Below are 27,242 nucleotides of genomic sequence, written 5' to 3'. Positions count from 1 at the left end.
ATAACAACAAGCCATGTCCTTGTTATTTTACCATAGTTACAGCATTAAGAAACACTGCACATGAAAAATCTCATGGTTTTATTTTACACTAAACAGCAGCTGTTCTGTGTATGTGTTGGCTGTTAAAGCACTCTTGAATCTACTTTCTTCTTAAATAAATCACTGTAGAGGCTCTGGTTTATCCTGATAGTTTAAACATAAAGGGTATAATCAGATAAGATCAGTAAAATACACACAAAATCCAAAACAACTTGACCAAGGAGAATTTGCCTTTGTAAGTTCAAGCCTGCCATAGCACTGCTGGCAATGATTTTCCATTTTCTAATGTATAATAAATACAGTACTATATGTTTGCTTTCACTCCAATGACAGTATACAAAGGTTGGCAACTTCCAAGTTTTTGAACAAATAAAGTTGATAACGCCTATGGGAGCTGTACCTTTAAGGCAAGCAGCTGAGAGGCCAGAAAAGGCAGGCCTTGGAGATACAAGCCCTGTACCAGGAGCAGAGGGACCTGGTTTGACCTGGGCAGAGGTGGAGGTAGGAGCTCTTTTTTGGAAGCTGATGTAAGCAGCACTGAAAACTGGAGACTGGACCAGGCAATGCTCACTGAAGGAGCTCCATACGCTGAGTGGAGAAGGGGTAGTGGAAACTGAGGAAAGTGCGAGTATGCCTAGGAAGACCCCAGCTGAGAAAAGACAGCATGACCGAGTAGGAATATGGAGGAGAGACCTGGAAAAAGACACCCCAGCTGCAATTGATCATGTTTGGGTTGGATTTCTGTTGTTGTTACAGCTACAAGACATGGCAGTAGCTGAAGGGAAGGAAGGAGGCCATGAAAGGCACCCTGGTTGCAGACCCCTGAAACAGGCCTTGTTAAAAAAGAGGAACATCTTTGAAGCACCTCTTTCTGAAACATGTCCTGAAAAACTAACACCCTCCAGCAGAGCATGTTAGGATGTTGCTTTATCCCCCGGCACGCCACAGTGCTCTGCCCTCCTCCAACCCCCCAGGTGGGGAAGGAAGGAGAGCTGGTCAGACCATCAATGAGCACTCTCCTGTGTGCATGGCTGTCCTTAGGAAACTCTGGAATCAGAGGCCAGGACACATGCAGACTGCTCTGGAGTGCACATCTGCTGTATGCTTTCACAGCCATTCTGAGCACCCTGGAGGTAGGAGTGGAGAAGGGAACTAAATGTTAACATGGAGCTGAAGCACTCCAAATTGGGAGTGCTTCAAATGAATGTCTATCCATTTTCTAGAACAGTGGAAGGTAAGTTTTTCTGGCTGTGGGTTGGAATGACCACCTCAGGTCCAAGGCAAGTGGATCGGTAGATGCTAGGACCTACCCATTGCTGCCTCTCTCCACAGTGGTGGGGGCAGAGAACTCGTAGCCAAAGCCCCTAGCACTGAAGCCCAACGTCTGCAGACAGGATCCAATGGCTCTGCTAGCCTATGGTCCACAGATGGCCAACCCCTGCTCTTGGAAATGCAGCTGTACTGTGAAGTTCAGGACACCCATGAAGGAAGTATTCAGCATTGATCAAAGAAAGACATGCAGCTAATAGTAAGTAGCAAGTACTAAAGCCTTAATATATATCTCAAGGAATGGTAGCTCCTGGGTAACCCAGGTGCATTCTGAAGGATTCAAAGGTTCAGTTCTGACTTTACCTGCCTCATTTCTTTTCTGATCCTTTTTTGTTGGAGTTGCTCTATTTTAGCTGATTTCTCAGCTTCTTCAGTCAAGCACTGGAGTCTCTGCTCTTTCTCCTGCATGTCTTCCAGCACCTTTTGCATGTTTTCTGCCTTTATCACATCCAGCTGTTGCCTACTTCTGGTTTCATGAGTCGTCCTATGTTTTGCTTCTTGCAGCAGCTGTTTCTGTAACATCGAATACCAATAGGTTAGGAAACACACCTTAAAAAGCCTTTCTTTCTAATGTAAAAAAAACAAACCCAAACAAAATTGAAAACAGACAGTTAAAACTCAGACTTCCTAGCATAACTGAAAAAGGCATAAGCTTAGTTTTTTCCTCCCTCTGTACCTCACCTTTAAACTGTGTCTAGAAATTAGCCCCTTCTCTCCCGTACAGTTGGAGGTGTCACCAACTAACTCCCGAATGAGAAAAGGGCTACGCTGAACTGTAAGCAGATAGCTCCTACTGGAGATAATGGGACGTTGACAGAGGCATAGAAAGGCAGCTTCACACCGAGGGCAGCTGTTACACATGGGGCAGCATCTGCTGCCACCATGTCAATCACAGTGGTGTGTTCAGCCACCACTGCAGTGGCGGCTACTTTTGGAAACCCCCACAAAGGTGCTGACCGAGTTGTGTCCCCCCCGCCCCGAGTTATGCTACTAAACTTTAGGGCATAAACATAGAATCCCAAATCCAAATTCTATTCTTAGAAAGGGCAGTGCATTCCCTAAAAAGGGTGTTTGCACCATTTATTTATAACAATCTTTTAGATCAGTGACTCCAAGAGCACCTGTGTGTAAAATGCTGTTCAAAACACATACAAACAAAAAAGAAAGGGCATGTTTGATTGTTTGCAACAGTATCTTCCACTCCACAAAACTACAGCATTCTCTGTTTTCTGTGACAGCCCCTGAACTGTGAGAAACTCCCTTTGTTTTTAAAGGGACAGAGAGTAAAAGTGAAGATTTGGGGCAGAACCATGTTTCTTCTAGACATTTCTGTTTTACTGGTGGATACAACCGAGACCCCATATGTTATTCTGACTCTAAGGATCAGCAAAATACTTGAAAGCAATATTAGGCCCAATGCTATACACAATGTACATTAGGCACAGCTCCCACTGAAACTCAAGACTGTGGAACTGAGAATGCTGTTTGTCAGACATGCACAGGGTCATCTATGCTAAGGGGAGCTTAAGATGGAGGAGGAAAAGGAGGAATTGAAAGCTAATGGCAGACACTGGGGAAAAAATGGGTTCTAGGAAGGGCAGGCTGAGGAATTCAGTCATTTAAAAACAAAATGGCAGGCAGGCAGTTGATTGAAAATAGCCATGTGTACATGTACACACACACGCACACCCTAAACAATGACCTCTGCTTTTTTTTTTTTTTTTTTAAGGAACAACAGACTTTGAGAGCAAAAAATGATGAGGAGGAAGTTGTCTGACCATCACTAACACTGGAATTTCATAGACTTTAAGGCCAGGGCATCTAGTCTGAATGTAACAAGCCAGTGAATTTCAGCCATTTACTCCTAGATTGAGCCAATAACCTGTGCTTAATGACAGCATATGTTCCAGAAAAGAAGCTGATCCTTATTAGAAGATAGTGAGACTCCACCTTGTTAGAGTGATCATTCAAAGAATGAATGTCACTATAACAAAATAATTTCTTATTTGAGCTTCTTTGGCTTTAATCACTAGTTCTCACCGTGCCTTTCTCTGATGGACTGAAAAGCACTTTAGTACAATCCCCACCAGGTAGAACACTCACAGCTAGTGCAGGAGGCCACTTTCAATATGCCTGTACCCTTGTATGACAAAGGCATTATTTACACTATGCCAAACATAACAGGTATGTGGGGCAGACTCAGCTGTGTGTACCTTGGAAAACAACCTGTTCAACAGTGGTTAAAGTCACTATTAAAATTGCTCTTAATGAAATGCAAAAATAATGATTGGTGGAGCGTGCCCAAGTGCTTATCATCGCACACCCCATGACTTCATTACTGAAATCTCTGGAAATGGCAAGATGCATAGAATCCATATCTCTTCTCTGCCACAGTTTTTTTCAGCCAGGAACTTGCAGAAGAAATCCCAGAGAGATGTAAAACCTTGGACAGCAGCTGCACCACTGGCACAGTAAGATGCAGGACAAATCAGCTCAAATGGTCCATTCCTTTAGATCTGTGGTGCTCAACCCCCAGCCTACAGGCCAGATGCAGTTCCTGGCACTTTGTTGTCCAGCCTGTGGGGCTCCCTACACGTCCATGTGGAGCTCCATGGGCCATCGGCCTGAGTACTAGATCTGGCACACAGGGCCTGATCCTGGTGTGGGGCCCTGATCCCAGGCACATGGCGTCAGGCAAGGGCAGCATGATCCAGATTCTGGTATGTAGGCCTGATCCTGGGGTGTAGGGTCCTATCCAGTCCACAGCCCAGCCCTGCACCACTGATTTGGCCCATGAGGCCAAAAGGTTTAGCACCACTACTTTAGATGAATATTGTTACCCCAACATGTGCACTGTACTGTGTGTAGTGCGAGAAGCTGAAGTGAAAAGAACTTTGCTGTGGAGTGGAGGCATCTGTGGGTGCATTCCAGTGACAAAAGATGTGAAATGAAATGGCCTGAATGTTCATACTACCTTTACTAGGGATTTTCTTGAATTTTAGTGATTTTGTGAAAGGGAAATATACTTGCATTTTCTTAAATCAAGGTTACCATTTTGTGTGTATTGCAATACTCATTTGACTTTCTTTTACCCCATTCATTAAAATGTAATATTGAATACTGAACACTGAAGTTGTACATAAAACAATATCCCCAATACTACAGGTATTTGATATCTGAAAGACACTAACTCTTGCTCCTAGCCTGTCCTTCACTACAGTGGTACCTGTAGGAAAAGCTCAACCAACACTCCTCCTAGCTTCGTACAGTAAAATACGTTTTTGTTTTCAGTTGTCACTTGGTTCTGAAATGACTTTGCTTCTGGAAAGCCAATGAAGAAAGCTCTCCATTAAAGTCACTGGGAATGAGAGGAGAGAAGCATTTGATTCACTATGTAGAATGAGCCAGGACCAAGTTATTTTAGGTACCTGCTGATCTAGCTGTTTCTGCAGCTTTTCATTCTCTGCTTCAGATCTTGCCAGAGCCTTCCTCACAGCCACCAGCTGCTTGTGGAATAAAGTGACTTCTTGTTCTGCCATCATCTTGGCAGTCAGACACTCTTTTTTGTTTTGAAGGGCCTCCTGTTATCACAAATGACATAATGCAATAATGAAACAAAGCAATGGCCCTCTCTTTGTTGTTTCTCACTACTGAAAACACAACCTATAAAATGTTTTTAATAAATCTTTGGAATCTAGCTTCTTAATATTTTGCTGATGCAGGAAAGATGGCTGAAAGGTGGTCAGGGAGGGGTTTGTTTGGGATTTTGTGTCAGTATTTTTCACTCATTTTTACTTATACCTCATATAAACACAGATTTTGCACAGATACAAGCATTTTGTACAGATATTTGTTAGGAGTGTGATCTTTTACCAAAATAGTAAAATCTGCAAGATCCCTCATAAACCTAATTTATACCTTTCTCTTTTGGGAATAAGCTATAACACCACTATACTGGAATTGTTTTGTCCACACTAGCGGGTGATGGTATTTTAACTGTGCCAGTGGCACAACATATGTGTTTAAATAAATCCTTAGAAACCCTCAGAAACATAAAACCTGGTTTCCCCAAGTTTTGTAGGAGGACCAGTCAGAGATAGGATCGATTTACTGTTAGCTCTTAACAGGTTATAAAGGATTTAAGAGTGTTGAATTGTGCATTGTAAATGTTAGTCATTGAAATTAAATAGGTGCTAATACCACCCACACCCACACCCACCCACCCACCCACCCACACACGTAGTGTTAAACACTCAGATTAAAAATCTGTTGTGCTCTTTACATTTTAAGATTTACTCTTGGGCTAATCTTCAGTGCAAAAGTGGCTTGGGCTTTTACTTAGTTGCTGACCCTAACCCTTCTCCCACCTGCATATAAACCTTCTCATTCAAGTCTGACAGTGCTTTAAATAAAGGCAGGCTAGCTGACCCAGATGCTAGTATGGGCTTGAGCATGGACGCAGTTTTTACTTCTGACAGTAATCCAAATGAAAACCCATTTTGGGGGGATTTTCAAGCTAAATCACGCAAGTGCTGATAGCTCTCCAATACCTTCCTGCAATTTCTCCTGGCACATTCCCCCATATTTCACTGTAAGAGAGTCATACAGCATTCAGCTTACTGCTGCAAAAGGGATCATCCTAGCAATAAACATAAATGAGCACAACTCCAAAGGTCACAGTCACTCTGGTATGGTTTTACAATGTGGCAGCTCACATCCTAGTACAGATCACCCAAATTTAACTTTGCAGTGCAGACACACCCTCTTGCTTCCTGCAATTTCACCACAGACTCCTGCTTATCCAGAGTCTTATGAGTAACATCTGACCTGTAATGCCAATGTAAAAAAAAAAGGCTTTCTCCCTATATCATAAGAGGAGCAAAAAAGCTGTGAGCATTTTTAATTTTCCAGATCATATTTAAACTGCTTCTGCAGTCCCTGTCTACATAACAATGTATCACTCACATGACCATGGAATAAGGACTGGATCTCACAGGCTAGGGACAGACATTACACATAAACCAGTTTAAGTGATCAGAAACTGACTTAAATCTATAACAGAACAGATGTTCAGTACACACAAACCAGTCTGAGAATGACTGAAACCAGTTTGAGATAAACCTGGTTGAATCAGACTTGACTGATTTGGCTCAAATGGTTTATGCAATGTCTGTCCCAGACTCCTGTGTTCTCAAGTAGTACCTAGGAATTTGAATTCATGCATGCTGGAATTAAAGCTGAAATCTCATCTGGTTCCCTAGGAGACACTATCACTAACCACTGGGCTGTCGCCACTAGCAAACGAAGTCCGAGTCAAATAAAAGGAAATCAGACTTCTGCTCTGCTGAATAAAAGCTCATTCAGAACCCAGAGTTCAGCTGCATCCAAGCAGACTCATCCTCCAGTTCACTGGAAAAGTGATGCAAAGAGATATGCTGAAAAGCAGGACTTCCAGCTTCTGGTATTTGTTTCTGGAATTGACTTTGTCTGGGACATGTGAGAGTGCTCCCATTTTGTACTCTGCGCTGTATGACGATTAGTCATGCATACAGGACAGGACTCTCTCAGGAATCATGCCCAAACTGACAACAATGGAAATCAGGACACAGGTTACAGGGTGATTCTGTTTCTCCAAGTGTCAAAGAAAGCCAGCCTGAAAAGTGTTGAGAAGAAAGGGAGGTTACCTAAACACTTCCTTTTCAAAGGTCCTTTGGCATCCTACAGAACTCCCCCCTGCTCTGTGGCACACTCAGTTGTCTCTGAGCTCTGGTCTCATGCTGAAGCATTGCAGCATGCCAAGGACACCAGCAATGTGGGTCCTCCCCACTAGCTGAAGATTGCATCCACCACTGCATTCCTGCTGAAAACGCAGCAGAAGTGTTTATCTGACCAAATGCATGGGGCATTCAGGGCAGATTTAAAATGGGATGGATGGGCACCCAAATTACTTATTTCTCTTCCTTCTGGTCAGCAGATGGTTCCTTCCACTCCACGCAGCTGGCAGACAGGGAAGAGGCTGACCTTTCAGCTGCAGAGTTCAGAGACTCCTGACCAACCAGGTGTGGCAGAGTGCTTTACTGGTGGATGTCACTCTGAGGGAGCTTGATTTAGTGGTCTCCAGGAGCTCTCCATTGCTACTGACTAGAAACTGATCTTCAAACAACACATCAAAATACCACGCACACTATTGCTCTTTCTTCTGTAAAGAAATCTGGACCTGCTTCCAAGAACATGGAAAATGAAAACATGCCCACTCCAGTTTAAGCACTGTCAAAAATCAATAGATGAGTGAACAGCAAGACAGATGCATGCATTGCTTTGTCTATTTAAATGTATGGTCATACTTGTAAAAAGACTTTATGTACAACAAGACTCAGGTGATGCTTTAATCTTTCCTTACTGTCCCTGAGATAATGCTCACCAGATTTTTTTCTGGTTCTCTTTGATATGGCTTAGCCTCATGAAGAATCTGTTCCATCTGTCACAGATTTTAAGATAACCCATGCCACCTGGTTCATAGTCTTGGTTTAAAATAACAAACCAAATTTTTCCATCGCTTTTTTTCAATTTTAGATTTTTTTTCTAATCAGATGGAGAATCATCATCCCTCAACCAAATCTACAAGTTAGATATCTATTACAGTCTCTGCTTGGTATACATTAATTAAATACTGAAATGATTTAGGATCTTCTGGACAAAGCCCATGCACATAATTGTAAACTCAAGTACAACTTTAACTAGCTCACACAAACCATTCTGCTTTTACTAGTTTGAAATTAACAAAATGTGATTCATTCTGCCCTTCTGCACCTGACAGTACAGACTATTAAGTCACATAACCACCACTCGTATGCCTTATATTCCATTCTCTCCCACCTCATTCAAAGCATTATTCCACTTATCCTATCTTTTATTTAAGTGTAATGATCTTCATCCTTCATCCTGCTTTGTAAAGATTTAAATTAATAGCCTCTGTGGTCCATTCTGCTTTCCTTAAGTAAAATAACCTTTAGATCACTACTGCTTCAGTGTGCATGGCATTTTCTGTAGAAGTCAAACTGAAAAAACAGTATTTTCCCAACTTACAGCCACAAATTTCTGAGCATTCCCACTGGCTTATATGGTTTTTCTTAACACAACAGTTCCCTTTTATGTGCTTTGGTCAATAAGGAAATAGTTCATTTTGACATTTGCCATTGTCACAATTCAACTTCAGTGTCAATACTGGAATGAATATCATGGCTGTTCACACTTTTCACAGCTCTTGTTTCAGGCTGTCTGCAAACTCAGGCAGAAATCAGTGCTTAACCTTCATATTGTGACCAGAGTGTGAATGTATATTGTTAGCCACAAATTACCTTCTTTTAAAATAAAGCATAGAATTTGGAGCAGAAAAACAGTTACATGAAAATATACTGGCTTGCTGAGATGCTACCACCCAACCCAATGTGGCCTTTAGCTTTGCAGAACATGAAAGACAACACTAAAACGAAGTGACCAGGATTTATCACCTTCTCTGCAGTTCTCAGCTTTAAAGAGAGTTGTGCTTTCTGCGCAATGTGCTTCCAGCAGTTCAAGATTTTCAGTTTACACACCAGCTCCCCTAGCCTGTTGTTTTCATCTTGCAAGACTTGCAGCTGCTCCTGCTAATGAAGACATGAGACCACAGTACACTAGTGAGTAAAAAAAAGACTTCTTATAACACAACATTCCCTTACAATAGGTTGGAGGTTGTCTTTCTCCTCAACTGAAACTTGAATTTTTAAATCCTCAAACTCTGCAGTTTAAAACAGTGCAATTTTAGAAAGAAATGTCAGTTACTACAACCCTGAAGAAACAGGAAAAGCAGACACTGTCAAGAGACTAGGAGGAAAAAAAACAGGTAAATTGTGAAGAAAACACATGCTTAACTGATATAAAACACTCCAATTCCTCTGTGACTATCCTAATTTACCCTAATAATGGTTTTGGCTGACGACATACTGAATCACCTAATTTATCCTAAATGTGGATGTCCTTGATAAGACCTACATAATAACAGTATGGTAAAATCATAGGATTTATGAGAGCAGTCTTTTCCCCACAGGCACTGCCCATACTACAAGGCTTATTTGTGAAAAGTGCACACTCAAGGCAGATGGCTATAAAACAATTGCATTTCCCCCTCACAGGTATTTGTCTGGAGCATCTGCAAAGTGCATTTATTTGATATTCAGGCATTAAGTCATAATATTCTGGGCTGAGTAAAGATCCAGTTGGCCTCATCTGATTTCATGAATGAACTCTTCAACAGCTTTACCCTACCAAGTTCCACTGGAACTAATTATTAATGTATTAAAAAACTATGTAGCTGAATGTTTATTTCATCTTAACAGCCTTATTTTCTTAATTGAGCAACTAATAATTCAATAGACTGTATTGTTATTTTGTCTGTTTGTTACAGTAGATCCCAAATGTCCAGGCTTTAATATATTCTATGGTATATTTCTTTGGTTTTGAGTTGTGTAATTGTTTTATAATTTTTTCTCCCCCTTCTGAAGTACCTCATTCTCAGATTCTGGTCCTTCTGCAAGAGGTCATGTTACTACTTGAAGTGCTGATGGAGTCCTGCAAGCAGAACAGCACATGGGTAATCTCTGTCACTGTTCAGCCAAGTACTTGACTGCTACCATAACTGCTACTCCTATGAGTAATTTAATTGATTTACAAGAAAATTCACATGTGCTAAGCTAGTCAGAGCTTTTATAAGCTTTTTTCAAAAAGAGGTCAGTGTCATTATACCCATTTTAGAGATGGGGAAAATAAAGCACAGATAGACAAAATAAAGTCACCCACCTTCATTCAACAGGCCAGGAATGAACAATGGTCTCACAAGTTCTAGTCCAGTGCTCTACCCATCAGACTCACTGCTTCCCCTTGCAGGCATTAAAGTACTTTAGGAAGAAAGGCCTATGCATCTCTACTTTTGGACAAGAGTGTTTTTAAGATTGCTGCTTTTCCTAAACTGTAGATTACAAGTGACCAGGACACAGCTTGATTTACCTGGTACTGGGCAGATCCAAGAACACTGTTACATCTAAATGACAATTTGAATATGACTCTTGCCATGCTGGCACATATCACAAGGTTCTGCATCCCTGTCTGTCCTGTTTGCCACAATGACTACCCTCTTCCATCTTATGCTACTTCAATCAATTTTTAACAAAGACAGGCTGACAGCCTGTCACTGCCTGAACTGGAAGCCCAATGGACTGCTTGTCCCCAAAGTTCAGATGGGGTCTTGAATCCAGGCACTTGGTTTAGGTCCATAATTTTTACCCTTAAGAATAAGCACATTACAACCCTTACTGTGGACAAATGTTCTTTCAATCCTTTATCATCTGTGGTTGAACCAAATTTTTTCTTCAGTTCAATCATGCTGTCAACCCCTTCTTTTCTCACTTCATTGACGATCTCAAACACTTGTCGACACATATTAAGGCGATAGTCATCCAGCTTCCCCTGCAATTACAAGCAGAAGCCAGAAGAGAAGAGAAGTGCATATGAAGTTAAGGAAACAGTATTTTAGATAATGCTTCCATATGAAAATACACAATTAAACTGACTGAATTTTTTCTAGCAGAGTATACAAGCTAATTAATGGCTTTTATAATTGTCTTGGGCTCTCATTTCTCTGCAGATTTTGAAAAACCCTTAAAGCTATATGGGTTATATTTTACCCATCAGCTGCTGGAAAAACATGAGCTCAGGACTGTCTCACAATTTCAGAAGGTAGTAGAAGTAAGAAAACCTGGTAAGAACTGATACTTTACGACATAGAACATAATCACAGAGGAAGAAGCAAAGTTCTTTCTCTAGCCATAACTAATTTCAGCTGCACAGCTTTATAAACAATCAACAATTATGCATAGGGTATGATTATGTTACGAAAGCAACAACCTATTCTAAGGATTTTTCCAGTGAGAATAGGTTCACTTTAGAGACAGCAAGAGAAATCTCAAGATGGGACCCTACATCATTTTCCTAGCATCCTGTCATTACCAGGAACATTAATCAGCTTGTGGGCACTGAGAAGATATACTGGGGGGGGGGGGTCTGGATCTGGATCAGGGGGATGAATTGGATTGCATCTAACATAGGATGTCAATCAAGTATATATTAGTTGGGGGCAGTACCAGGATACCATTATTCAAGCTAGGTAGTACTTTACTTATATCAAGTATCTACAGTGAAAACAGTAAGATTACCTGAGAAGTAAGATATCCTTTAAAGTGAATGATAGTGTCACACATTATCCCTATGATTTTGAGAAAAAACTATACAGACCACTTAAAAATTAAATTTGACATAAAGAAAAGTTCTCATCCTTACAGCTATAATATGCAAGAGAGCCCACTCTTTGGGATGTGGCAGCAATTCCCTTCCCAACAGATCTTCCCTTCATTAGAACAGATCCAGCTCCTTCCCAAACAAGGAGTTTGTACAAGCTGCTCCAAAGGATGTTAGTGAGAGAACAGCAATTCACTGGTCCCTGAATTAATTCTTGTAATTCATGCCTTTGTTTGCCAGTAGGCTGGCTAAATAATACAACAGCACATTAAAGACTTCTTGGCTTCCCTCTTATTTTATACCTACTTTTAGCTGCACACAAGTCACAAACAGATTCCGCACTAGTGTTTCATATTCATCTTGCACTTCTTTTCTTATCTTCTCTTTGAGACTGAGCTTTTCACCTTCTAAATCAGCAACTCTAGCTCTTAGGGCAGTTACTTCCATAATCATCTCATGACTCAGCTCTGCAATCTATCATAGGAGAGAAAGTGACTGAGTGAAACCAGAGACAACACAGGCAAACCTGACACAAAAAACCCTAGATCTAAATATCCTGGAACTGTGAAAGTTTAGACATGAAGCAAAACTTCCAATTTGTGCCCACATCTAACTGAAGGCAAATAATTAAACAAATTAATAAAATCATCCTGGCTTTGCTTTTCTGCTTGTTTATATTTTTTTCCAGGAGCTGAATATGAAGGATCACTGGACCAGTGACTTTAAGTTGCAGCAAAATAGGTTTTCAGGAAAAACTTTTTCACTGTTCGAACAGTGAGGCAGTGGAATAGACTGCCTAGGGAAGTTGTGGACTCTCCATCACTGGAGAAGTTCAAGGAGAGGTTGGACAGCCACTGATCTGGGATGATCTAAGTATAGTTACGCCTATATTCACCTATGGGTATTTCCTATGCTTCTAGGCTTTGCTGGCTGCCATATGGGGCTGGGAGGGATACCCCGCTGGCCCTGGCCCCATCCCAATGCTGCTGACAGTCCCGACCCAGTGCTGGCACTGGGCTGGGGCCCGCAGTGGCAATGGTGCCAGCTGGGGCCGGGCCCACTGGCAGCATGTGGTCAAGCCCAGGGCCCACAGCAGCAGTGGTGCCAGCTGGGGCATGCCGGTAGCACATGGCCAGCAGCGCAGGGTTGGGGCCAGGGGCTCTTACCTGGCGGGGGTTGGCAGTGTTCCAGGGCTGAGGTCCAGCGGTGGCAAGGGTCAGCAGCAGCACAAGGCTGTTCCCAGGCAGCCATGTGCTTCTCAATCTGGACACGCCTCTTCCCACCCCTTGGGCGGGAAGCAGCCTGCATGCCAATAAAAACCATGCCACATTGGGCACACATGCCATAGGTTGCCGACCCCTGGGTTAGACAATGGATTCGTATAGGATGGTTTGGATAGGGATAACCTTGCCTCAGGCCAGAGGTTGGATTAGATGACCTATGTAGATCCCTTCCAGCTCTACTTCTCTATGACTCTATGTCCCTAACAGAATTCACACCCTAAATTTTGAAAGAGAAAGAAGCAGAAATTGCACATAAAACCCAAAAGCCTATTTGTGGTTATGAGGGCAGAGAGAAAAAAGATCAGTAGATTTTCTCTCATCCATGGGTAAGAGGAACTGAGAGAAAGAGTATGGTGGAATGCAGGGCTATCGGGGGAGTGTTTCAGGGGACTTTATCTCCCCAAACTGTTCACCTACCACTAACTGTGGCTGGCAGCCTGCATCTGGTGATACCTAATCCTAACTACTGCCCCAACAAATGTGATAGTCAAAATCTGCCAATGAATATTTGGGGATAGTTGAGGGAGGAAAATACTGAGAGGAGGAGTCCATGCAGTACAATGATAGAACCATGCCCCCTCCTTGGTGATAACAGTGCGGGAAATGAGGATTAAATTGTCTGGTCAAATTCTGGGTTGTAAATTTTGTGGGACAAGTGTGGTATCTGCTAGTCACTGATCATGTAACAATATTGTATTGGTGAAGATGGGAGGAGCAGTCAGCCAGGTCTGGCTGTTTGCGTAGGTTCCTAGCTGAAATACAGGGCCTCCACCTTATCCAGGAGGATCACAGCCCTACTAGGGGAGATGCCTTGCTGGACCTGGTCTTGGCCACTGGGGATGACCTGGTGAGTGGACTGCAGGTCCCTGACCTGGGTGACAGTGATCATCACCTGCTGGAATTCACCATCCAGTGCAGGGTGTTGAGGGCTTATACCAAGACTAAAGCCCCTGACTTACTTCAGAAGGGCCAACTTCAACAAACTTAGGAGATTAGTGGGGGAGGCACTGAGGGCCCAAAAGGTAGAGGATATGGGAATCCACAAGGGATGGTCGTATCTTAAGGGGACGATCCTCCAGGCTCAGAGTGTGACAGTCCCGGAGAGAAAGAAGGGGGGTAAGAGCGCTCTGAAACCCCCATGGCTCAGCAAAGGCATTCAAGAATGCCTGAGGGCCAAAAGGGAGGCATACACCCAGTGGAAGAGAGGGGCCCGTGAGTGCAGGAGGGCCATGAGGAAGGCCAAGACAGGGGTGGAGCTCAGGCTAGCAACCAGGATTAAGGACAACAAAAAGTCCTTCTTCAAATACATTGGCAGTAAGAAGAGGGCACCGGGTAATGTAGGGCCCCTGTTAGACTCAAATGGTAATCTTGTGGCTATGCCAGACAAGAAAGATGAAATTTTTAACAAGTTCTTTGCCTCTGTTTTCTTGGACAGGGACCAGGACAGCTCTCCCACCACAGGTAGGGGCAATCTTGGGGATAGCACTCCCAGGCCTTGGGTCTGCGCAGAAGTAGTTAGGGATCTTCTGGATGGGCTGGATGTTTTTAAAATCTGTGGGCCCTGATGACCTCCACCCACAGGTGTTGAGAGAGCTGGCAGGGGTCATTGCTGCACCCTTGGCCTGGCTGTACAAGCGATCGTGGTCCATGGGCCAGGTGCCCGGAGACTGGAAACTAGCTAATGTGGTCCCCATTTATAAGAAAGGGAGAAAGGAAGACCCAGGAACCTATAGGACCATAAGCCTCGCATTGGTCTTGGGGAAAATCCTTGAAAAAATTATCAAGAATCACATCTGTGAGGGCCAGCAGAGGAGATCATGCCCAGGGGAAATCAACATGGTTCATCAAAGGCAGGTCCTGCCAGACCAACCTGATGGCCTTTTATGACCAGGTAACTAAATCCCTGGATGACAGTGTTGCCGTGAACATAGTCTCTCTGGACTTTAAGAGGGCCTTTGGCACTGTCTCTCACACAACTGAAACAAAAATAAGATAAATCACCACCACCAACCTGACTAAGGGTGACTTCAGTTTGCTTTCCATCTTCTTCTACTGCATACAGTTCCTGAAACAGAGCACAAAAAATGTGTTGTGAATATGTTCTTGCAGCTAAACTCTCACTTGCAGGGAATGAAGATGGTAAGAATACTTGTTCTTTCTGGTACAGTAGTCGATGCTGCTGCTGGAGGATGTTTTCATAAAACATGGAATAGGTCTCAAAGTTGCTGCGTTCTCTGGCCATGATGTCGCAGCCCAGTGCAGTGAGGCAGCTTTGTAAATGATCTTTTGTAAATGAAATCTGGAGAGAGAAACAAAGAAACCCTCATGGATAATCCAAACCTTAGGTTTTGGTCATGTTCAGATTCATCGTGCTACAGTATCAGGTTTTTCTTTTTCTCTTCCTGGTCCCTCACAACTCTGGTCCAAGGTATTCATAGTTTGGCCTGACCTTTCGGCCTGCCATTCAGAAAATGCCCACTCATAGGGGGTTTTTTCACATGGAGACTAGTTCTTCCGCCTGGAAATACTATACTCCAGAGGAAACCTTTCTTTTTCAATATGCCATTGAAAGGAGAGTAGGAACAGTCCAGAAAAGGTGAAGTTTCCTCAAAACATGCATCAGTTCTTACAGATCAGAAAGTTTTGATGGGAAGGGAAAAAAGCCTTTCCTTTTCTCCCCTAAAATCAGAATTTGGATGAAAAACAGAAGTGAGGCATGTGGCTAGTTTAAATATATAGTCATATCTCAATGAAAACAGTGCAGCAGCTCTGAAAGACTTAACCTTTCATGATGATAGAATTTATGTCTAGAAAAAAATCTTTCATCCCAAAAAAATCCCAGTCACAAATGTTACCTAAATACAAGGATAATTTAATTCACCAGTAAATTGCCTCAACTTTGGGTAGATAGTAATAAACTATGTAAGACTATGTGAAAAATCCCTGCATTGCCCAAAAGTAATCATTACAAGGTAAAAAACACAAACACAACTAGAAAATTAGAGTTGGAAACCCTGACTGTCAGCTCCAAAAATACCAGCTTCTACCAGTTAGCTGAGAAGAGGTCTGCCATGCTGTTTGTGGACCAGCTGAGACAAAGTAAAACATAAACAGCAATTTCATATACCAAGATCAAAATGCCCATTCTGCAGGAAATTCTGACAGTATGCTTACTTTAGTTTTCAATCAGAATGAAAAGTCAAAATTCCAGGATTTCATGCAAAATCTAAATTCCAAAATGTTTTGCCTCAATAAGGTTGAAATATTTCATTTTAAAGGTCAAGTACTATGTAAGCTATACTATTAACATTAATATTGTGTGTATATGATATAGAAGTTAAAACAATCATCATTATTATTATTAACATGAAACAAAGTTGACTCAGTTCATTTAGACTGTCCCGTCTAAAATGTCACTGAAATAGACTGGCTCCTGGAAAAATGTTTTGACTTCAGTGAAACTCTGGTTTCCAATGGGAAACCTGTTCTGGTAAAAAATTTGATCAATTCTAATGACAACTATACCATGCAGGAAACAAAGAACAGGTTTTTCAACTGAAATTGAGCAGTGAGTTTTCAGTAGAAGAAATGTAATCACCAATTTGTAAATCAGCTAGGATATTAGGTTTAACATCTCTACTCTCTGAAAGGTCATATACATTTTTTTTAAGATCAAAAGGGTCAAACCCTTTGTTTTCCCTCACATCGGAAAGATGGCATTTCCAGTAGTGCAGTATTTCCTAACATCATGCTATGATATTTGGTTTCACATCTACTCAGAAGAGTCCAGTTCTGAATCCCCAGCATCACCTCCTGCACTTTCTAGAATTGCTTCTAAACCTCTTGTCTAAAATATTAACTCACCCTCACCTGAGCATGACGGCAAGATCTCAAGGATCATATCACAAAGTGGTAGGATGTCAAGGATGATAAAATACCAGCTCACTATCAACACTGTTGTTATAAAACAATGTCTGACCATATACTCAAGAAAGAATGCTTCTCTTTGGGGTCACTGACTGATAAGGCATTTCAAGCTGCAAAGTAATAAAGCTGTAATAGCAGATTAGCTCCGCATGGTTAGAAACACAGCATACACACCTCTACATCAGATTCTTGGGAATTTTCCATTAGCCTCTGAACAAATGTTTCAACTATTTGTGGTCTTATAACTGAGAAGTTTTCCTGCATGACCCGATGCTTCCAGAGCTCTGGAGGGGTATGGGAGACCAAAAACAAAAGTAATGCATCAGAAGGCATCTGTATCACAAAACATTGAACCTGCACTAATCCCAATAAGATGACTCCAACTGCATTTTATGGTTTAAGATTTCTTAGCTTTTTGAACAATGTATATTGCTGAAAGTAAGAACCACTACAAATGTATTGTAAGACTAGCAGGTGGCAGGAGAAGGAGGGTGCAAAATCACCAGATGCAGGCTGCTAGCAGAATCAAAATATTTTATTTTCAATAGTGTTTGAGTAAAGTTGCAGCTGCTATGGTCCAGAAAATACATGAAAGACAAGGATTTTTGTGGGTGATATTTTTACTGGACCAACTGAATGGCTGGGATAGACTCAAACATGCTTTCAAATAGACATAGTTAGCCTTCTTAGTCTGAAGTCAAACAGAAGGCAGGGCAGATTTAAACCTTATAGACTAACAAAGTATATGTTGTAATATGTTAAGGAAAGCTACGTGTCCCTGCAAGCTGATACTGGCGACCAGGGTGGATGATTGGAGACCCTCTGGGTTAAAATCCGTGGGGAACATGGCACAGGGAACACAACAGTGGGAGTCTACTACAGACCCCCCACCCAAAGTCCTGAGCTTGACCAGGAGTTTACCCGGGAACTGGCTGAGGCCGCATGCCCCAGGACCATAGTTGTCATGGTGACTTCAATTACCCGGACATCTCGTGGGAGGATCACTCAGCAAAATCCGAGCAGGTGCAAAGCTTCCTATTGTGTGTGGATGACCTCTACCTGACTCAAGAAGTCTACGGGCCAATGAGAGGTAAAGCGCTGCTTGACCTGGTACTGGCTACAGGGGAAGACCTAATCGACAACCTAGTGATCAATGGGAAGCTGGGTGACAGCAACCACAAACTGATCACCTTCACCATCCGCCGTAAAGCTGGCAAGTCAGTCAGCAACACAGAAGTCCTTGACTTCAAGAAAGCTGACTTTGACAAGCTCAGGAGGCTTGTCAGTGAGGCCCTAAGAAACCAGACCCCAGGGAGAGGGGAGTTCAAGAAGAGTGGTTGCTCCTCAAGGAAGTGATCCTTAATGCACAAGCTAATTCTATTTCATCTCAAAGAAAAGGCAGCAAGAAGGTACAGCAGCCCCCCTGGCTCTCCAGGGACCTAGCAGACCTCCTGAGGCTAAAAAGAAAGGCATACAAAGGATGGAATTCACCTTCAAGGAGGATTATTCTGCACTGGTCTGGTCCTGCAGGGAGAAAACCAGGAAAGCCAAGGCTGCAACTGAACTCGAACTAGCTTCAAGAATCAAGGACAATAAAAAAGTCCTTTTTCAGATACGTGGGGAGCCAGAGCAAAAGCAAGGGCAACATTGGACCCCTGCTGAACCAGATGGGGCAACCTATTAAATGGGTACTTTGCATCGGTCTTTCATCAGTCCCATGGGAGGCCCATGCCCACCACAGGACAGGGAGGTCTGGGTGAGGGAGATCCCCTGCTCTCCAACAATGCTGAGCTCATGAAGGAACACCTTGAGAGGCTGGATACCTTCAAGTCAGCAAGCCCTGACAATCTACACCCCAGGATACTCAAGGAGCTGGCGAGCATCATAGCCCAGCCCCTGGCATGGATCTTTGAAAACTTCTGGTGCTCTGGTGTAGTCCCCAAAGACTGGAAGAAGGCCAATGTGGTGTCTATCTTCAAGAAAGGGAGGAAAGTGGATCCGGCTAACTACAGGCCCGTTAGCCTGACCTTCTATCCTGGGGAAGGCCTTAGAAAAGTTTATTAAAGAGGCCATCCTTAACGGACTGGCTGACGCCAACATCCTAAGGGATAGCCAGCATGGGTTTGTTGCGAGTAGGTCTTGCTTGACCAGTCTCATTTCCTTTTATGACCAGGTGACCTATCACCTGGACAAGGGAGAAGAGATTGATGTCACATATCTTGACTTCAAAAAAGCCTTTGATCTAGTATCCCATGATCACCTCTTGACAAAACTGGCCAGTTGTGGCCTTGGGTCTGCCATGATCTGCTGGCTGAGAAACTGGCTCCATGGTCAGACCCAGAGGGTAGTAACTGACGAGAGTCAATCGTCATGGTGCCCTGTGACCAGTGGGGTCCCCCAAGGCTCTGTCCTTGGACCCACATTGTTCAACATCTTCAGCAATGATGTGGACACTGGAGTCAGGAGCGGACTGGCCAAGTTTGCTGATGACACCAAACTTTGGGGCAAAGCATCCACACCTGAAGACAGGAGGGCAATACGGGCTGACCTGGACAGGCTCAGCAAATGGGTGGACAAGAACCTGATGTTATTTAACACTGAAAAATGCAAGATTCTCCACCTTGGGAGGAAAAACCTGCAGCACCCTTATAGGCTCGGCAGTGCTACGCTGGCTAGCACTACGGAAGAAAGAGACTTGGGGGTCATCAGTGACCACAAGATGAACATGGGCCTTCAATGCGATGCTGCAGTAAAACGACCAAAACGCTGGCTTGCATCCATAGAAGCTTCTCAAGCAAATCCCGTGACCTCATTCTCTCCTTGTACTCGGCCTTGGTGAGGCCGCAGCTGGAGTACTGCATCCAGTTTTGGGCTCCACAATTCAAAAAGGATGTGGAGAAGCTTGAGAGAGTCCAGAGAAGAGCCATGTGCATGAGCAGAGGTCAGGAAAACAGATCTTATGACAACAGGCTTAGAGCCATGGGACTCTTTAGCCTGGAAAAGCGCAGGCTCAGGGGTGATCTGATGGCCACCTGTAAGTTTATCAGGGATGACCACCAGTATCTGGGGGAACATTTGTTCACCAGAGCACCCCAAGGGATGACGAGGTCGAACGGTCACAATCTCCTGCAAGACCATTTCAAGCTGGACATAAGGAGGAATTTCTTTACTGTCTGTGCCCCCAAGGTCTGGAACAGCCTGCTATCAGAGGTGGTTCAAGCACCTACACTGAACACCTCCAAGAGAAAATTGGATGCTTATCTTGCTGGGATCCTATGACCCCAGCTGACTTCCTGCCCTTTGGGCAGGGGGCTGGACCCAATGATCTTCCGAGGTCCCATCCACCCCTAATGTCTATGAAATCTATGAAATACACCCCCCCACAAGTTTGTGTGTGCTGAAGCTCACTTAAACAGATACTGTGAAAGAACATGCAGAAAGCAGAGTATAAGGAGAAAGAAATTAAAATTCTCTCTCTGTCTTCCATTCTGTTTTCTGCACATCCTTTTACAGCATTTGATAAAATGAGCTTGGGCACATGAAACCTTGGGCTATATCTGTGTGTGTGTGTGTGTGTGTGTGTGTGTACTTTGATCAGTCAGGTCACCTAAAGAAGGATGTATTTCATTAAAAATTTGTCTATGTCTATCCCAACCATGCAATTGGTTCAATAAAAGATATCACCTACAACAATCCTTGACTTTCTTCCTTTAAACAGATCAAGTTAGGGCCTTATTTAAAACTAGCTTGCCACTGATAAAGGAGCTCTGTGTGAATATTGTGGGCAGAGCACAGCTTTTTTGGAGTAACTATTTTTGTTAAAAAAAATACTGCTGTATGCAAGACCATTTGATGGGGAAAAGAATGGTGCCAAATATTTTCACCTTTTGTTTGTACATCCATTAGTATATGCAGTTATTAGGCTTGCGCAGGCTGTGATGGTAACTGTTTCAGTTAAGAGCAGAGTAATGCACCTAAATTACTTGAAAATCTTGGGTTTAAGCAGCATCATTAGGCTTGTGTTGACACCCCAGTAAAAAAGTGGGTGCACTTCATGTCTGTTAGGCCCTTAACAGACATGCAGGTAAAAACACAATGGGATATGATACATGATCCACACAATTGTGCTTCCTGCTGGGCCACACATGCATGGCAGGAGGCATGATTGTGGGATCAAGTTATCCGATCCCATCGTACCTTATTGTCCCATGCAAGGGGACCCCAGGATCAGGATCCCAGGCTCCACTTGCACCAGCTAGTAGCAAGCTCCTTCATCCGGGAGACCCCTCAGCTGATGGGACTCCCCGCCACAGAGATGCACCATGCTTTGGGGGTGCATGGTGGCTTCTGAGGCTGGGAACCCAGATCAGCTGACAGGACTTCCAGTCATGGGAGCATATGGTGTATCCCTGCAACTGGAAGCCCCATCAGCTGTGGGCTAGCAACCACACAGGTGCACCTGGCCACACATTTAGTTAGTGGAGTCACAGGAACCAGCTACAAAATTATTGTACATTTTTTGTGGAATAACTTTGTGGCTTATTCCTTGTTTTATGATGTCATTGATTAAACGTGTGGCTGGGTTAGAACTTAAGGTGTGATTAACTAGTTAATCATGTCTTAAGTGAAATGTGTGGTAGAAGCCTAAAATCTATTTCAGGCTGTCTGCAAACCCAAGAAGAGAAGTCTCAACTGATTTAGTGGTGATGAACAGTCAACTTCTGCATGGATTTTCCTTGCAAAAATTCTGGTTAGAAATGTGTTCTAGAAAGGTAAAACTTCGATGTGGAAGCATGTCAATCTGGGAAGACAGGATAAGTGCATTATGTGAGTTAGGTGCTTGACACTCCAGTTATTATGTGATGGAAATATGAGTTTGCTGAGTTTTCATGTACAGGACTGGGGTTTTATAAAACCCCAGAGTTTTCTGTGGTTGCAATAATTTTATTGCAAGGGGCTAGCTTGTTCCTGGCTCCTGAATGGGTACATATGGAAGCAGAGAAGACCCGTAGGAATTTTAATATCATGCAAAAGGGCTGGATCAAATGCTGGCAATCTGCCTTCTATTTATGCCCAGGAATGCGTGTTCCCCAATGAGAGGTTGGCCACAAGCTTGTTCCATCTAGAAAACTGGTAGCTCAGGTAAAGTGTGCAGGAACGAGCCTTCTGTGTTATGCTGCAGAAGTGGCAGGAGGTGAGACAAGAAAAAACATTTTGTATTTTAATGCTCCTTACCTGTAGGGAGGCCACTTTCTTCTCTGGCTCTTTCAGATGTAACTAGAGTCATCTCTTGGTTAATTTTCCTTTGGACATCATGGATCATATGGATTTCTAAACTCTCCAGCAGCTTTTGAAGCTAGAATTGTGTAGAATACTTTGTTCATGTTAAATCTCTTATTGGTGACACAGCATTTGCTCTGCCTTGTCACCTATCAGTTTAAAAAAATAGCCAATTCTCTTCTAAAGAATAATATAGGATATAGGAACACAAACTAAGATAAAGTTCATTTAGAGAAGTTACATGGTATCCAAGTTGCCATGACTACTCTGAGGTATCTCTTGATCTCTACAATTAACATAGCCTCCTGCACACTGATCCTTGGATCTTGCAGTAGGGGTCCCAGTAAAAAGCATTGTAGGAGGGCTGTGTTTCTTTGGACTAGCCCAGCATGTGACCTTATCTAGGTCCCAAATAGTTTCAATGGCTCCACACAGCTCCACAGAAATTCTCAGCAGAAAAAATGTAACCCCTCCTCTGCCTCCCCACAACCTTATAGTAATTCTCCTTTACCTGGCACATTTTGATTTCAATTTCTGATGCTCCTTTTGGGGGGAGTATGGATTGTGAGCTTATAACAAGTTCTTCAAACTCATCTTCTATGTCCATTTGCCTGGCTATGGTTTTCATAGCAGGATGTAAGATGTCAGCGCTGGAGAAACCCAGACAAAGATATTACACATTGTCTCCCAACTGTATTTTCAGAAGCATTCTGTTTTTCTTGTTCTCAGGTCTTTACATTCTCCCAACTCCTCCCTACCCCATGCATGGGACACTGCACTCCCAGCCTTCATCCTCTTGGGACAACCTGTTTGCAGAATATGATTTTCTGTTTGTGCTGATCATGTGATACTGAATACCCCAGATTACTCTGCTTCTCTTTCCATAGCTGTTTTAAAATCCCAGTGCTGTGTATGAAGCAGGGAGACATGGAGCCAGGAATGAAGTAGAGACATTCTTCCCAACAGCTAGATTAAAATATTCACAATGCCATGCACTCCCTCATCTATTTATGTCTGCTAAACAGAAATAAAGCAGCTCTCTCTGCTGCAACTGTTTCCAACCTGAATGTTAAGAAGGAACTTCTGCCTCAAAACAACTAGAAGAGCTATTGACAAGAGGCAATAGCATAAGGTGGCATGGAGAGACCATCTATCTTTTTACATCTTGGACTGCTTTGCACTGGGAACCAGCAATGATGTTAGACACCTATTTGTGGTACCTGGAAACCCAGCTCCCTAGAGGGGAGTAGGAAACTTTCCCTGGTGGGTGGTGGCAGCGGAGCATTTCTGTATTTTACTAGTCTTTCTTCTCACAGAAATACAAGCAACCAGATATTGCAGAGGAGCCTGGAAACCAGCCTGGCTTGACTGTCCCAGCAGTTGCAAAGCCTTCGGTAGCACAGTTGGTGAAGAAGTTGCTACACAAAATAATGCCTGAGTGCTAAGATAGGGAATGGAGCTGGGGCAAAGAGGACTTGGCTATATCCCCATGAGCAATGCCTTATCAAGCCTGCCCTCAGCAGCTAGCATAAATTAAAGTAGTTCCAGAGCAGCAGAGACAGGGCAGAAAAAAAAGTTTACTCAGTACTCCTACCATCTCAGGCTGCCCAGATGCCTGGAAACATGTCCTGCTACACATTTAGTATGAAAAGTCAGCACTCTTCTTGCATGCTGCTGCAGGAGCAAGAGTGTTTTACATGCTCCTGAAACTAGAAGTTGTCCCCCCCCTGCAGAGCTCGTAAGTAGTACAGGGGAAGAGATCCCAGATGCAGGGAGTGTGCAGATCTAACAAAATCCCCATGCTGAGCAAAATCAGCACATGGGGGCAGGATCTGCAGGTAGGACTTCAGTCCTTGAAGCCTCCAAGATTCTTTTTTCCCCACCATGAGAAATGAAGAAAAGCTCCCTTCCCACAGCAAGCACCTTCACTCCATCTCTCTAGGTGACACTACATATATATTCCTAAACTATCTCCTCCTTCTCTGGCCCCATCACTGCAATTCTGGCACTGCAAATGGACAGATTTGGCTTGTTGAGAACTCCCCTGGCATGGAGAAGTCTTCCAAGGAGGACCCCTTTGCCACTCTGCTCCTCTGAGTGCAAAGACCAAAGGGAGCATGACCAGATCACTACTGCATGCTAGCTATCCTCAGATAGCAGATAGCAGGTGGCTTGAGAGCCTCTATCAGCTGGCACAGATTGAAGTAATTTCATAGATTTCATAGACATCAGGGCTGGAAGGGACCTCGGGAGATCATCGAGTCCAGCCCCCTGCCCAAAGGGCAGGAAGTCAGCTGGGGTCATAGGATCCCAGCAAGATAAGCATCCAATTTACTCCTGAAGGTGTTCAATGTAGGTGCTTGAACCACCTCCACTGGCAGACTGTTCCAGACCTTGGGGGCTCAGACAGTAAAGAAATTCTTCCTTATGTCCAGCCTGAAACGGTCTTGCAGGAGTTTGTGACCGTTCGACCTCGTCATCCCTTGGGGCGCTCTGGTGAACAAACGTTCCCCCAGATCCTGGTGGTCACCCCTGATAAACTTATAGGTGGCCATCAGATCACCCCTGAGCCTACACTTTTCCAGGCTAAAGAGTCCGGTGGCTCTCAGCCTGTCATCGTAAGATCTGTTTTCCTGACTTCTGATCATGCGCGTGGCTCTCCTCTGGACTCTCTCAAGCTTCTCCACATCCTTTTTGAATTGTGGAGCCCAAAACTGGACGCAGTACTCCAGCTGCGGCCTCACCAAGGCCAAGTACAAGTGGAGAATGAGGTCCCGGGATTTGCTTGAGAAGCATTTATGGATGCACGCCAGCATTTTGGTCGCTTTACTAGCCGCAGCATCGCACTGGAGGCTCATGTTCATCTTGTGGTCAATGATGACCCCAAAGTCTCTTTCTTCTGTAGTGCTAACCAACGTAGCACTGCCGAGCCTATGAGGATGCTGCAGGTTTCTCCTCCCAAGGTGGAGAACCTTGCATTTATCGGTGTTAAACACCATGAGGTTCTCGTCTGCACATTTGCTGAGCTTGTCCAGGTCAGCCTGGATCACCCGCCTATCTTCTGGCGTGCATGCTTTGCCCCAAAGTTTGGTGTCATCGGTGAACTTGGCCAGTCCACTCCTGACTCCAATGTCCACATTGTTAATGAAGATGTTGAACAGTATGGGTCCCAGGACAGAGCCTTGAGGGACCCCACTGGTCACAGGGCACCACAATGAGTGACTGCCATCAATCACAACCCTCTGGGTCCGACCACGAAGCCAATTTCCCAGCCAGCGGATCGTGGTGGAGCCAAGGCCACAACTAGGCAGTTTGGCCAAGAGGTGATCATGGGATACCAGATCAAAAGCTTTTTTGAAGTCAAAATATATGACATCAATCTCTTCTCCCTTGTCCAGGTGATAGGTCAGCTGGTCATAGAAGGAAATGAGATTGGTCAAACAAGACCTACCCGCAACAAACCCATGCTGGCTGTCCCTTACGATGTTAGCCTGGGCCAGTCCCTCAAGGATGGCCTCCTTAATAAACTTTTCTAAGATCTTCCCCAGGATAGAAGTCAGGCTAACGGGCCTGTAGTTAGCCAGATCCACTCTCCTCCCTTTCTTGAAGATCGGCACCACATTGGCCTTCTTCCAGTCTTCGGGCACTACACCAGAGCGCCAGGAGTTTTCAAAGATCCGTGCCAGGGGCTGGGCTATGACGCTCGCCAGTTCCTTGAGTACCCTGGGGTGCAGATGGTCAGGGCCAGCTGACTTGAAGGTATCCAGCTTCTCAAGCTGTTCCTTCACGAGGGCAGCATTGATGGAGGGTAGGGGATCCCCCTCACCCAGATTTCCCTGTCCCATAGCAGGCATGGGCATCCCGTGTGACTGATGAAAGACTGATGCAAAGTACCTATTTAATAGGTTGGCTTTTTCCTGGGCGTCAGTTGTCAGTTGCCCCATCTGGTTTAGCAGGGGTCCAACATTGCCCTTTCTTTTTCTCTGGCTCCCCACATATCTGAAAAAGGACTTTTTGTTGTCCTTGATGCCTGAAGCTAGTTGGAGTTCAGTTGCAGCCTTGGCTTTCCTGGTTTGCTCCCTGCAGGACTGGACCAGCACGGAGTAATCCTCCTTGGAGATGAATCCCGTCCTCCATCCTTTGTAGGCTTTCCTTTTTAGCCACAGTAGGTCTGCTAGGTCTCTGGAGAGCCAGGGGGGCTGCTGTGCCTTCTTGCTGCCTTTCCTCCATGTTGGAATAGATTTAGCTTGTGCACTGAGGATCGTTTCCTTGAGAAGCAACCACTCTTCTTGAACTCCCATCTCCCTGGGGTCATGGTCCCTGAGGGCCTGACCGACTAGCCTCTTGAGCTTGTCAAAGTCGGCTTTTCTGAAGTCAAGGACTTCTGTGTTGCTGACTGACTTGCCAGCTTTACGGCGGATGGTGAAGGTGATCAGCTTGTGGTTGCTGTCACCCAGCTTCCCATTGATCACTAGGTCGCCGATTAGATCATCCCCCATAGCCAGTACCAGGTCAAGCAGCGCTTTGCCTCTCGTTGGTCCATAGACTTCTTGAGTCAGGTAGAGGTCATCCACGCACGAGAGAAAGCTTTGCGACTGCTCGGATTTAGCTGAGTGATCTTCCCACGAGATGTCCGGGTAATTGAAGTCACCCATGACAACCAAGGTCCTGGAGCAAGTGGCCTCAGTCAGTTCCCGGGCGAACTCCTGGTCAAGCTCGGGACTTTGAGTGGGAGGTCTGTAGTAGACTCCCACCGTTGTGTCCCCTGTGCCGAATTCCCCACGAACTTTTACCCAGAGGGTCTCTAGCTGTCCATGCCGGTCGCCAACATCAGCTTGCAGGGACATGTAGCTTTCCTTCACATGGAGAGCTACGCCCCCACCCCTTTTGTCAACACGATCCCTCCTGTACAGGGTATAGCCCTCTATACCCATGGTCCAGTCATGGGTGGAGTCCCACCAGGTCTCCGTTATCCCAATGACATCATATTTCTTTGCACTGAGCAGGAGGACGAGCTCGTCCTGCTTGTTGCCCAGGCTCCTGGCATTAGTGTAC

General features: G+C 44.2%; 1 protein-coding gene across 1 annotated transcript in view; it reads right to left on the bottom strand.

The window, feature by feature from the left end:
• The window catches only part of LOC149873015 (uncharacterized), a 148,494-nt gene that overhangs the window by 7,337 nt on the left and 113,915 nt on the right, over window positions 1–27,242 (bottom strand). Inside the window, exons 35-44 of the mRNA XM_090031419.1 lie at window positions 22,699–22,837; window positions 22,143–22,263; window positions 17,082–17,191; window positions 15,130–15,279; window positions 14,992–15,045; window positions 12,004–12,171; window positions 10,717–10,869; window positions 8,880–9,014; window positions 4,797–4,949; window positions 1,672–1,881 (exon numbers count right to left, since the gene is read on the bottom strand). Of these exons, the coding sequence (XP_089887545.1) occupies window positions 1,672–1,881; window positions 4,797–4,949; window positions 8,880–9,014; window positions 10,717–10,869; window positions 12,004–12,171; window positions 14,992–15,045; window positions 15,130–15,279; window positions 17,082–17,191; window positions 22,143–22,263; window positions 22,699–22,837 (1,393 nt within the window). The remainder of the gene's footprint in view (window positions 1–1,671; window positions 1,882–4,796; window positions 4,950–8,879; window positions 9,015–10,716; window positions 10,870–12,003; window positions 12,172–14,991; window positions 15,046–15,129; window positions 15,280–17,081; window positions 17,192–22,142; window positions 22,264–22,698; window positions 22,838–27,242) is intronic.

Source organism: Crocodylus siamensis, chromosome 1 (assembly GCF_052110815.1).
Source record: "Crocodylus siamensis isolate JL-2025a chromosome 1, ASM5211081v1, whole genome shotgun sequence".
NCBI classification, from domain to species: domain Eukaryota; kingdom Metazoa; phylum Chordata; order Crocodylia; family Crocodylidae; genus Crocodylus; species Crocodylus siamensis.
Note: the sequence above shows the minus strand (reverse complement) of the source record. Positions and strands in the feature narration are given on the sequence as shown.